The sequence below is a fragment of the Ornithorhynchus anatinus genome, chromosome 3 (assembly GCF_004115215.2).
Source record: "Ornithorhynchus anatinus isolate Pmale09 chromosome 3, mOrnAna1.pri.v4, whole genome shotgun sequence".
Lineage (NCBI taxonomy): Eukaryota > Metazoa > Chordata > Mammalia > Monotremata > Ornithorhynchidae > Ornithorhynchus > Ornithorhynchus anatinus.
Window position 1 is genome coordinate 8,032,687 of NC_041730.1, and position 13,320 is coordinate 8,046,006.

The window sequence follows — 13,320 nt, forward strand, 5'->3', positions numbered from 1 at the left end:
GGGGCCGGCGGCCCGGGCCTCCTCCATGGCCAGCCCTCAGGGGCCGCCCCCTCGCCCCGGCCCTCGCCGGAAGTGACGACACCGCCCCGCCCCGCCGCCGGGGGCGGGAGGGGGGCGGGACACGTGACCGCCGCCCTCATTTCCCCCCCCCCCCCCACCCACCCCCTCCCCCCGCGCCCCGCCCCGCCATCGTCGCCATCCCCACGCCGCCCTTGCCCTTTCCCTTTCCCCTTCCCCTCCCGGCTCGGCGGCCGCCGCCTCGAGGGAGGAGGGGGAGGGCGCGCGCCGCCGCGCGTGACCGGCCCCGCCCCACGTGACCGGCCCCTCCGCGCGACGCCGGCCCCCCCCCCCCGCACGTGACCGGGCCCTCCGCCCGTGCCCGGCCCCGCCGCGCGCGACGCCGGCGCGCGGCGGCGCGATGACGTCAGAGGCGGGGGGGAGGGGGCGCCCGGAGAGGGCCAGGGACCGGCCCACCGCACTGCGAGCGACGCTGCGCTCCGCCGGAGTCCTCCTCCCCCCTGCGGCCGCGGCGCCGTTATTATTACTATTTCCAGGTTTGTTTTCTTCTCTCTCTCCTCCCTTCTTAGCTGTGAGCCCCTGCTGGGGCCGGGATGGTCCCTCTCCCCAGCGCTCAGTCCAGGAGTCGGCACCCGGGAAGCGCTCAGCAAATACCACTGAGTGAATGAGATAATCGTAATCGTGTTGGTATTTGTTGAGCGCTTCCTGGCTGCCGAGCCCTGTTCCGAGCGCCGGGGGAGACACAGGGCAATCAGCTTGTCCCATGTGGGGCTCCCAGTCTTCATCCCCATTTTACAGAGGAGGGAACTGAGGCCCCGAGAAGCGAAGTGACTCGCCCAAAGTCACACGGCTGACAAGTGGCCGAGCCGGGATTTGAACCCGTGACCTCTGACTCCCGAGCCCGGGCTCTTTCCCCTGAGCCCCGCTGCTTCTCATAATAATGTTGGTATTTGTTAAGCGCTGACTATGTGCTGAGCACTGTGCATTCATTCAGTAGTATTTATTGAGAAGCAGCGGGGCTCAGGGGAAAGAGCCCGGGCTTGGGAGTCAGAGGTCATGGGTTCCACTCCTTGCCCTGCCACTTAGCTGTGGGACTGTGGGCGAGTCACTTCACTTCTCTGGGCCTCAGTGACCTCATCTGTAAAATGGGGATGAAGACCGTGAGCCCCACGTGGGACAACCTCATCACCTTGTATCCCCCCCCCCCAGCGCTTAGAACAGTGCTCTGCATATAGTAAGCGCTTAACAAATACCAACATTATTAAGCTGATCCCTCTCTGCTCCCTCTGCTCCTCCCCCTCTCCCTTCCCCTCCCCTCAGCACTGTGCTCATTTGTACATATTATTTATTACCCTATTTATTTTGTTAATGAGGTGTCCAGCCCCTTCATTCTATTCATCGCAATTAAGTTGTCTTGTTTTTGCTCGTCTGTCTCCCCCGTTTAGACCGTGAGCCCGTCACTGGGCAGGGATGGTCTCTGTCTGTTGCCCAGTTGTCCATTCCAAGCGCTTAGTCCAGTGCTGTGCACGTAGTAAGCGCTCAGTAAAGACTATTGAATGACTACTGAGGGAATGATCAGGTGGTCCCACGTGGGGTTCACAGTCTTCATCCCCATTTTACAGATGAGGGCACTGAGGCCCAGAGAAGTGACTTGCCCAAAGTCACCCAGCTGGCAAGCGGCGGAGCCCGGATCCGAACCCACGACCTCTGACTCCCAAGCTCGGGCTCTTGCCCCTGAGCCACGCTGCTTCGGGACACTCTGCAAACTTCTCTGTCTTCGGGGGGGGTTGCTTGAATTTAGAAAATGCAGCATCTTCAGGTTACCCCTTCTCCTCCTCCCAGCCCCGGAGGACGATCGCCGGGCCTTACTCACATTCGATCTTTTCTGCGGCCTCTTTAACTTCCCTTTCTCTTCTCATTTCCCCGCCGCCCCGGCCCTCCCTCCCCGTGACTTCTTCTGGTTTCTCAGGATTTCTGCCCGTGGCGGGCGGGGATCGTCCCTATTTGTTGCGGAATTGTCCTTTCCCAGCGCTTAGTCCGGTGCTCTGCAAACCGTAAGCGCTCAGTAAATACGACTGAGGGAATGAGCGAATGAAACACTCCTTCAGAGGGACCCTCTCCAAACATCTCTATCTTCAGGACGGGTTGCTTGAATTTAGAAAATGCAGCATCTTCAGATTACCCCTTCGCATCCTTCTAATCCCGGAGGACGATCACCGGGCCTTTCTCACATTCGATCCTTTCTGCGGCCTCTCTAACTTCCCTTTCTCTTCTCATTTCCCCGCCGCCCCGGCCCTCCCTCCCCGTAGCTTCTTGTTCTGAGGATCTGTGCCCGTTGCGAGCGTGGATTGTCCCTATTTGTTGCGGAATTGTACTTTCCAAGCGCTTAGTCCGGTGCTCTGCACACAGTAAGCGCTCAATAAATACGATTGAGTGAATGAGCGAATGAAACACTCCTGAGGGACACTCTCCAAACTTGATTTACTGCTATTGTTCTCGTCTGTCCGTCTCCCCCGATTAGACCGTAAGCCCGTCAAAGGGCAGGGACTGTATCTGTTACCGATTTGTACGGTCCAAGCGCTTAGTACAGTGCTCTGCACGTACTAAGCGCTCAATAAATACTATTGGATGAATGAATGAATGAACTTCCCTCTTTCTTCTCATCTCCCCGCCGCCCCGGCCCGCCCTCCCCGTAGCTTCTTCTAGCTCTGAGGATTTGTGCCCGTTGTGGGCGGGGATCGTTCCCGTTTGTTGCGGAATTGTACTTTCCCAGCGCTTAGTCCAATGCTCTGCACATAGTGAGCGCTCAGTAAATACGGCTGAGCGAATGAGCGAATGAAACACTGCTTCAGAGGGACCCTCTCCAAACTTCTGTATCTTCAGGACGGGTTGCTTGAATTTAGAAAATGCAGCATCTTCAGATTACCCCTTCGCATCCTTCTAGTCCCGGAGGACGATCACCGGGCCTTTCTCACATTCGATCCTTTCTGCGGCCTCTCTAACTTCCCTCTCTCTTCTCATTTCCCCGCCGCCCCGGTCCTCCCTCCCCGTAGCTTCTTCTGGTTCTGAGGATCTGTGCCCGTGGCGGGCGGGGATTGTCTCTAATTGTTGCGGAATTGTACTTTCCAAGCGCTTAATCCGGCGCTCCGCACACGGTAAGCGCTCGGTAAATACGACTGAATGAATGAATCTATAATTCTATATCTTTATATTGATGCTGTGGATGCCTACTTGTTTCGTTTTGTTGTCTGTCTCCCCCGTTCCCTTGGAAGACTTTGGGGGCCCCGGATCCATTCGGTGAAGGATAATAATAATAATAATGCTGGTATTTGTTAAGCGCTTACTAGGTGCCGAGCACTGTTCTGAGCGCTGGGGGAGATGCAGGGTAATCAGGTTGTCCCACGTGGGGCTCACGCACTTTGAATCCCCATTTTACGGATGAGGGAACCGAGGCCCAGTGAAGTGACTCGCCCACAGTCACCCAGCTGACGAGTGGCAGAGCCGGGAGTCGAACTCGTGACCTCTGACTCCGAAGCCCAGGCGCTTTCCACGATTGTAAGCGAGGGTGGGAAGAGTCGGAGAGTGGAAGAGCCCAAAGAATAATCCCGTGACTTCAAAAACCACCCGTCAGTGGCAGCTGAACCCATCAGGAGACAAAGGAAGTTTAAGTATAGAGGGGAAAAAAAAAACCCCCTCTCTATTTGCATCTCCTTCAGTAGATAATATTAATAATAATTAGGGTACTCGTTAAGCGCTTAACTGTGTGCCAGGCACCGTACTAAGCGCTGGGGTGGATACAAGCGGATCGGATTGGACACGGTCCCTGTCCCCCATGGGGCTCACAGCCTCAATCCCCAGTTTCCAGATGAGGTCACTGAGGCCCAGAGAAGTGAGGTGACCGGCCCGAGGTCACGCAGCAGACAAGCGTCGGAGCCGGGATTAGAACCCATGACCTTCTGGCTCCCAGGCCCGGGTTCTATCCACTACGCCGTGCTGCTTCTAAATTCTAAATTAGGTAATAAAACTGATGGTATCTGTTAAGCGCTTACTGTGTGCTTAGCACTGTTCTCGGCGCTGGGGGGGGATACAAGGTGATCAGGTTGTCCCACGTGGGGGTCACGGCCTTCACCCCCATTTTCCAGATGAGGGAACTGAGGCCCAGAGAAGTGAAGTGGCTTGCCCAAAGTCACACAGCTGGCAAGTGGCGGAGCCGGGATTCGAACTCATGACCCCTGACTCCCCAGCCCGGGCTCTTTCCAGCGAGCCGCGCCGCTTCTCGATAATAATAATAATAATTGTATTCATTAAGTACTTACTGTGCGGCAAGCACTGTTCTGAGCACCGGGGAAGATAGAAGATAATCAGATCAGACCCAGTCCCTGTCCCACATAATAATAATAATAATAATAATCATCATCATCATCTTGGTATTTGTTAGGCGCTTACTACGTGCAGAGCGCTGTTCTAAGTGCTGGGGGAGACACGGGGGAATCAGGTTGTCCCGCATGGGGCTCACAATCTTAATCCCCATTTTCCAGATGAGGTCACTGAGGCCCAGAGAAGTGAAGTGACTCGCCCACAGTCACACGGCTGACAAGTGGCCGAGCCGGGATTTGAACTCATGACCTCTGACTCCAAAGCCCGTGCTCTTTCCACCGAGCCACGCTGCTTCTCCCGTAGGGCTCGCCGCCTAAAATCATCCGGTTGTATTTACCGAGCGCCTACCGCGTGCCGAGCACCGTACTGAGCACTTGGGAGAGGCGTACAGCAGAACAATAAACGGACACGTTCCCTGCCCACGATGAGTTTCCAGTCTAGAGTCGGAGGGGGAACGTGGCTTACGGACGAGGTGACCGAGGCAGGGAGGTTAAGTGACTCGCCCGAGGTCGCCCGGCACGTACGTGGCGGAGCCGGCCGTAGGACCCAGGTCCTCTGCCGTGCCGGCCCACGCCCTTTCCACCGGTCGCTGCTCTGCGGTTCCTTCGGTTCTCTTTTTCTCTCTGCCCTTTTCTTCCGCCTCTCCCCATTTCCTCCCGTCCGCTCATCCGTCCGCTGGTTGGGGAAGGGCAGTGATCCGGGAGGACCCAGAGGGAAACGCGGGACCTAAACGTAACCCCGAGAGGAAGGGTGGGAAAAGACCTCTGGAATGACGAGCCGCCTACGTTATACCCTATTTATTTCGTTAGTGAGGTGTCCGTCCCCTTGATTCCGTTTCGAATCGATAGCATCAGTAGATTCACGCTGGGAGGCGGCGGGGCTCAGCGGAAATCGTTGCCGAATCGTCCGTTCCGAGCGCCGAATCCAGCGCGCCGCACGTGGCGAGCGCTCACTAAATGCTACCGAACGAACGCGTGTCCTTTAGGTCGAGCTCCGGGGCGAGGAGAGATCCGGCGGCGTCCGATGACGGCGTTGCCGGTCGTTCCCGAATGCGTCAGCCACGTGTTGGCAGAGCTGGAGTGCCTGGACCCGCTGTTATCTGCTCTCAGGTTGGATTCCAGTCGCCTGAAGGTGAGTTTCTCCGGGAGCGTCGTTTTCCGTCGAGGTGCTCACGCTGTGCTACCCGCGCAGAACGCGGCCTGCCCCCGCCCTCCCGGCGGCGGCGGCGGCGACCGAGGACTCGATCTGAGGGGAGCGGGCTTTTGGGTGGCGTGGAGAGCCGGGAGCGTTAACCCTCCTCCGTTCGGTCGTATCTGTTGAGCGCTGACTGCGTGCGGAGCGCCGTGCCGCGCGCTCTGGAGAGTACAGTCTGTCGCGCGATCGCGATGACCAGCGTGACAAAAGCGCCGTCTCCTCCGAGAGGCCTTCCCCGATTAAGCCCTCGTTTTCCCTTCCTGATGATGGTGCTGGTACTTGTTAAGCGCTCACCGGGTGCGGGGCGCCGTTCGAAGCGCTGAGGTAGATACGGGGTGATCAGGTCATCCCACTGTCTTCATCCCCATTTTCCAGATGAGGTCACCGGGGCCCGGAGCAGTGAAGCGACTCGCCCCCCGGTCCCACGGCTGCCAAGCGGCAGAGCCGGGATTCGAACCCGTGACCTCTGACTCCCAAGCCCGGGCTCTTTCCACCGAGCCACGCTGCTTCTCTTTCTCCCCTCTCCTCTGCGTCGCCCGTGGGCTATATTGTACTCCCAAGCGCTTAGTACAGTGCTCTCCACGCAGAAAGTGCTCGATAAATGCGATTATTGTTATCAATAGTAATAATAATAATATTAGATCTTGTACCCCTTAAGCACCTTGATACTCCGGCCCCCCCCCCCCCCATCGCTTAGGTAACATCTTTCTACTCTCCTATTTCCCCTTTTTGGAAATTATTTTAAAGTCTGTCTTCCCCCTTCTAGACTGTGACCTCCGTGTGGGCGGGGATTACGTCTGTCCCTCTTGAGAAGCGGCGTGGCTCAGTGGCAAGAGCCCGGGCTTGGGGGGGGTCAGAGGTCACGGGTGCGAATCCCGGCTCCGCCGCTCGTCAGCTGGGTGACCGTGGGGGAGTCACTTGGCTTCTCCGCGCCTCGGTTCCCTCATCTGTAAAATGGGGGTGAAGACCGTGAGCCCCACGTGGGACGACCCGATTCCCCCGTGTCCACCCCGGCGCTTAGAACGGTGCTCGGCACGTAGTAAGCGCTTACCGGATACCAACGTTATTATTATGCTGTGCTTTGGCGGGCGCTTAGTACAGCTCTCTGCCCACAATAAGCCAGAGGACATGAGTTCTTATCCCGGCTCTGCCGCTTGTCCGCTGTGTGACCTTGGGCGAGCCCCTTAACTTCTCCGCGCCTCGGTTACCTCAGCTGTAAAACGGGGATGAAGACCGTGAGCCCCACGCGGGACAACCCGATCGCCTTGTATCTACCCCAGTGCTGAGGCCAGTGCTGGGCACATAGTGAGCGTTTAACAAATACTATCATCATCATCATCATCATAATGAGCATTCAACAAATACCACTGAGCGACTGATTAGTTAGAAAGGAAGAATAAGATGCAGACCCTGCCCTCCGGGAACGTGTATAGATACCTACACGTACCTATACCGTGGCTCGGTAGAAAGAGCCCGGGCTTGGGAGTCAGAGGTCACGGGTTCGAATCCCAGCTCTGCCACTTGTCAGCTGTGTGACTGTGGGCGAGTCACGTATCTTCTCTGGGCCTCAGTGATCGCATCTGTAAAATGGGGAGTAAGATCATGAGCCTCACATGGGACAACGTAATTACCCCGTATCTACCCCCAGCGCTTAGAACAGTGCTCTGCACATAGTAAGGGCTTAAATGCCAACATTATTATTATTATTATTACGTATATATATATATATATAAAAAATGGTATTTGTTAAAGAAATGGTATTTGTTAAACACCTACTATGAGCCATACTCTGTACTAAGCGCTGGGGTGATACAAGCAAATCGAGTTGGACACAGTCCCCGTGCCACGTGGGGCTCACAGTCTCAATCCCCATTTTCCAGATGAGGGAGCCGAGGCCCAGAGAAGTGAAGTGACTTAGCGGAAAGTAGAGGAGCCGGGATTAGAACCCAAGACCCTCAGACTCCCGGCCCCGGCCTGCAGCCGCTACACCGCGCCGCTTCTCTTGCCAACTGTCCTCCCCAGGAAGCCGGAAGCCGACCGGGGCCCGGGATTCCCTCCCACCCCGGGCCTCCCGGAGGCTCCCGTCTCCGCTCGCTCCCGCCGTCACATGGTGAATAGGCTCCCCGCCAACTCCGGCTCTTTCTCAGGCCCGCGTGCGTCTGCGGATAATAGTGATAGCGAGGTTGGGATTCGCTAAGCGCTTACTATGTGCCAAGCGCCGTTCTAAGCGCCGGGGGGGGGGGGGCACGGGGTCATCGGCTTGTCCCACGTGAGGCCCACGGTCTCCATCGCCATTTGACGGATGAGAGAGGTGAAGTGACTTGCCTGAAGTCCCACAGCTGCCGAGTGGCGGGGCCGGGATTAGAACCCACGGCCTCTGACTCCCAAGCCCGGGTTCTTGCCACCGAGCCACGCTGCTTCTCCACAGTCCCGTTTGTTTCCTCGCCCCATCCCCCCCGGAGAAGCAGCGTGGCCCGCTGGCCGGAGCCCGGGCCTGGGAGTCGGGGGCCGCGGGTTCCAATCCCGGCTCGCCCCCTCGTCTGCTGGATCACCTTGGCCCAGTCACTTCCCTTCCTCTGGCCCTCGGTTCCCTCATCTGGAGAATGGGGATGATGACCGTGAGCCCCGCCTGGGACTCCCCGGTTACCTTGTATCTACCCCAGCGCTCAGAACGGTGCTCGGCGCATAGTGAGCGCTTAACAAATACTATAATTATCGTCATTATTATTCCCTGCCCCCGTACGAAGCAGGCGGGAGAGGACGCGGCAACAGAATCGGCCGAAACGTTCTCCGCCCGTAGAGACCTTACGGCCTAGAGGGGGAGACCGACGTTACCGCGAATGAATAAGTCATTTATAATGTATAATTTAAAGATATGCCCGTAAGTGCGGCGGGGTTGGGGGGTGGAGCGAATAGCGAATGTCCAAAGGTCACGGATTGAAGTTCACAGAGGCGCCTGAGGGTTTACAAGGCCGTGATGCTCAGAGTAATAAGAATAATAACCGCTACGGTATTCAGCGCTTACTACGTGCCAGGCGCTGTACTCAGCGTGGCTGAGTGGGAAGAGCCCGGCTTTGGGAGGCCCAGGGCACGGGTTCGAATCCCAGCTCCGCCACTTGTCAGCTGGGTGACCGTGGGCGAGTCGCTTCACTTCCCTGGGCCTCGGTTACCTCATCTGGAAAACGGGGAGGGAGGCTGGGAGCCTCGCGTGGGACGGTCCGACCAGCCCGCGTCCCCCGCAGCGCTCAGAACGGTGCTCTGCACGTAGTGAGCGCTTAACAAATACCAACCTCATCGTTAGCGTTCCGTCTGCCGGGCCCGGGCTCCGGCCACTCCGCCACGCTGCTTCTCTCACGTGGTCTTCCCCATCGCGGCAGTGTGGTTCATTTAATACTATTTAAGTTATTTATCGAGCGCTTCCCCGTGTGCAGAGCGCCGTGCCAGGCCCTCGGGAGGGTACGATACGACAATAAACGGACACGTTCCCCGCCCACCACGAGCCTACCATCCACAGGGATGATTGTGGAGCAGTTGAGGGTGGCGAGGTGGGCGAGGGAGTGAAAGAAAAAAAGAAGGAGAAAATCGGCCCCGCGCGTTACTGGGGAAATCCGCTCTCGAGACCCCCCGGTCTGGAACGCGGCCGTGGTCCGACGGGCCGAAAATACAACTAAACCGTCGTCTCTTCTTCTCCCGCTCCCTTCTGTAATAATAACGTTGGTATCTGTGAAGCGCTTACCATGTGCCGAGCACCGTTCGAGGCGCTGGGGGAGATACGGGGTCATCGGGTTGCCCCCCCCCCCCCCCCCCCCCCCCCCCCGTGGGGCTCACGGTCTTCGTCCCCATTTTCCAGATGAGCGACCTGAGGCCCGGAGAAGTGAAGTGACTTGCCCACGGTCACACAGCTGCCGGGTGGCAGAGCCGGGATTCGAACCCGTGACCTCCGACTCCCCAGCCCGGGCTCTTTCCGTGCCTCTCCATCCACCCCTCCCGCCGCCGGGCGACGCTTATGTCCATCCCTGTCATTCATTTCATCCCGGCGGGGGCCGCGTCCCCCCTCTAGACGGGAAGCCGGCCGCGGGCAGGGGTCGCGTCCGCCGCCTCGGTTCTGTCGTCCTCTCCCGAGTGCTCGGGACGGTGCCCTGCGCCCGCTAAGCGCTCGGCGAATAGGACTGACGGACCGATCGATTTCTGTGACTCTGGGCCGTTTCTCGTCGGGTTTCTCCTTCCAGTGCACGTGCGTCGCTGCGTCGCGAAAATGGCTGGCTCTGGGCAGCTCGGGAGGAGGGCTCCACCTCATCCAGAGAGACGGCTGGAAGCAGAGGCTCTACCTGACCCACAAGGTAATAATAATAATAATAATAATAATAACGACGATGACGTTGGTACCTGCTAAGCGCTTACTACGCGCCGAGCGCCGTTCTAAGCGCCGGGGGCGAGACGGGATAATCGGGTCGCCCCACGTGAGGCTCCCGGTCTTCACCCCCGTTTCCCAGACGAGGTCACGGAGGCCCAGTGAAGTGACTCGCCCACGGTCCCACAGCTGCCAAGTGGCAGAGCCCGGGATTCGAACTCACGATCTCCGACTCCCGCGCCCGGGCTCTTCCACGCGGCTGCTCTAAGCGCTTGCTGTGCGCCGAGCCCTGTTCTAAGCGCCCGGTGGATACGAGGTAGTCAGGTGGTCCCGGCTGGGGCTCGCAGTTGTAATCCCCGTTTTGCACATGAGGTGACCGAGGCCCAGAGGAGTTAAGTGACTTGCCCGAGGTCACCCACCTGATTTATCTTGTTAATTTTGTTAATGAGACGTACATGGCCTCGATTCTATTCAGCCGCCGTCGGTTTTCACGAGCCGTCCTTCCCCTCGACTCTATCCATCGCCATCGTCCTCGTCCGTCCGTCTCCCCCCGGTCGGACCGTGCGCCCGTCAGGGGGCGGGGACCGCCTCTATCTGTTGCCGACCTGTTCGTTCCAAGCGCTCAGTACGGTGCTCTGCACGTAGTAAGCGCTCCATAAATACTGCCGAACGAACGAATGAATAAGTGGCCGAGTTAGGATTGGAACCCTCGACCTCTGAATCCCAAGCCCGGGCTCTTTCCACCGAGCAAGGTGGTGACAATAATACTAATAATGTTGGAATCCGTTAAGCGCTTACTCCGTGCGGAGCACTGTTCTGAGCGCTGGGGGAGATGCGGGGTGGGCAAGGAGGAGAAGCAGCGTGGCTCGGTGGAAAGAGCCCGGGCTTGGGAGTCAGAGGTCACGGGGTCGAACCCCGGCTCCGCCGCTCGTCAGCCGGGTGACTGCGGGCGAGTCGCTTCGCTTCTCCGTGCCCCGGTTCCCTCATCTGTCAAATGGGGATGAAGGCAGCCTCACGTGGGACGACCCGATTACCTTGTAATAATAATAACGTTGGTATTCGTTAAGCGCTTACTCTGTGCCGAGCCCCGTTCTGAGCGCTGGGGGAGAGACAGGGCGATCGGGTCGTCCCACGTGGGGCTCACGGTCTTCATCCCTCACTTGCCAGAAGGAGGGAACCGAGGCACGGGGAAGTCCTGGATTCTAATCCCGGCTCTGCCACCCGTCTGCTGGGTGACTCTGAGCGGGCCACTTCGCTTCTCCGGGGGGCCTCAGTGCCCTCATCTGTAAAATGGGGATGAAGACCGTGAGCCCACACGTGGGACAGGGACCGAATCCAACCCCATGCGCTCGCATCCACCCCAGTGCTGAGGACGGCGCCCGGCGCGTAGTCGGGGCTGAAGAAGTGAAACGGTTCGTATTATTTTACTCGGTAGCAAAGACGGAGGTCAGAAGGTTTGCGGCTGAATGTCGTCACCCGTGACGACGAGAGAACCGCACGCGGGGGACGGATGGGTTCTTCATAGGGGGCGTTCTTTTTTACTCTTTCCCCCGCGCTCGGTCCTGGCCGGTCTCCGCTTGCGGGTTTTTTTGTGCCGTCACCGTTCAGGCAAACAGGGAGGAGTTCCGCCCAGCGCTCAGGACGGCGTTTTGCCGTTGCTTGTGGAAATCCAGCGCGGTTTTTTATTGGCGATTTTGGAGAAGCGGCGTGGCTCAGTGAGAAGAGCGTGGGCTTCGGAATCAGAGGTCGTGGGTTCGACTCCCGGCTCTGCCGCTCGTCAGCTGGGGGACTGCGGGCGAGTCACTTCGCTTCTCTGGGCCTCAGTTCCCTCGTCTGGAAAATGGGGATCATCTGGGAGCCTCACGTGGGACAAACTGATTCCCCCGTATCTCCCCCAGCGCTTAGAGCAGGGCTCGGCACGTAGTAAGCGCTCAACGGACACCAGCCTCGTCGTCGTCATTTTTTCTGTAAGTGACCCAGTGGGTGGGATCTGTACGTGTGATTTTCTCGGCCCCGCTTAGGCCTCCGATCGAGTAACGATCGTTGGGTTTTTTAAGCGCTTATTCCGTGCCGGGCTAAAGCGCCGAGGCGGATCCACGATAGCCGGGGACGGTCCCTGGCCCCCGCGGGCCTCCCTGCCGCTTTCCGAGTCTCCGCGGGCGATCGCGCGGGGGGGAGTGTGTTTTCGGTCCCCGTTTCGCCGACGAGGTACCAGGGGCCCAGAGAGGCGAGGTGAGCCGCCCGAGGCCCCGCCGCAGACGAGCGGCAGAGCCGGGGTTAGAGCCCGGATGCGCCGTGCGCCGCGCGAATGCGTCGCCGGATAGACGGAGTCGTCGGCGTCCAGGACCGCGGCCCCCGGCCCCTTCCGGCGGCGCCAGATTCACCGCCGAGAAATGGCTGAAGTCCACCCGGATGGAACCGCCATTTCAGAACATCCGCGTCAAGGCCGAAGCTTCTCTAGAGAGAAGCAACGCGGTTCGGTGGAAGGAGCCCGGGCTTGGGAGTCCGGAGTCATGGGTTCGGATTCCGGCTCCGCCGCTTGTCCACCGTGGGCAGGTCACTTCTCGGTGGCTCGGTCCCCTCATCTGGAAAATGGGGATGAAGACCGGGAGCCTCACGTGGGCCGACCCGATGCTCCGCCCGGAGTAAGCGCTTAACACGTACCGACGTCACCCCGGTTTCCGTTTTCCGTCGCAGGAAGGCGCCGTTTCCCAGGTCGCCTGGTGCCCCCACGATGAAGATTACGTCGCCGTGGCGACGAGGTGAGTGACGGCCTCGAAACCCCCCGGCCCCTCGGGACTCGGTGAAGCAGGTCGAGTGAGGGAACCCATTTCGCCGACCCGACCTGGGGAAGAGCGGGGCCCGGCCAGGGGAAACGGCGGCGTGTCCCGTCCCCGCCCCCCCCCCCGCGCTCCGATCGTATTCATCGAGCGCTTTCTGGGTTCGGGGCCCCGTACTAGGCGCCTGGGAGAGTACGGATATGACGACATAACAGACGCGTCCCCCGCCCACAACGGGCTCACGGTCGAGCAGGGGAGACGGACCTTAACGTGAAGGAGCTGTGAATGAAACCATTGACGGTATCTGTTAAGCGCTTACCGTGTGCAGAGCGCTGCCCTAAGCGCCGGGGGAGATACAAGAGAAGCGGCGTGGCTCGGTGGAAAGAGCCCGGGCTCGGGAGTCGGAGGTCACGGGTTCGAAGCCCGGCCGCTGGGCGGCCGTGGGCGGGTCGCTTCGCTTCTCTGGGCCTCGGTGACCTCCTCTGTAAAATGGGGATCGACCGCGGGACGACCCGACGACCCCGTATCTCCCCCGGCGCTCGGAGCGGTGCCCGGCACCCAGTGAGCGCTTCACAGATCGGACCGACGTCATTATCGAGA

The 13,320-nt window shown here is 59.2% G+C and overlaps 1 protein-coding gene across 7 annotated transcripts in view; it reads left to right on the plus strand.

The window, feature by feature from the left end:
* Positions 1–438: 438 nt before the first annotated feature.
* Positions 439–13,320, plus strand: part of HPS5 (HPS5 biogenesis of lysosomal organelles complex 2 subunit 2) — a 59,622-nt gene continuing 46,740 nt past the window's right edge. For 4 of the 7 annotated variants that reach the window (XM_029059562.1, XM_029059563.1, XM_029059565.1 and 1 more), the window contains exons 1-4: positions 439–554; positions 5,381–5,526; positions 9,819–9,929; positions 12,638–12,702. In XM_029059562.1, coding sequence (XP_028915395.1) covers positions 5,419–5,526; positions 9,819–9,929; positions 12,638–12,702 — 284 coding nt within the window. In that variant the 5' untranslated portion in view covers positions 439–554; positions 5,381–5,418. The remainder of the gene's footprint in view (positions 555–5,380; positions 5,527–9,818; positions 9,930–12,637; positions 12,703–13,320) is intronic. The other 3 variants (XM_029059567.1, XM_029059564.1, XM_029059569.1) reach the window with 3 other exon arrangements.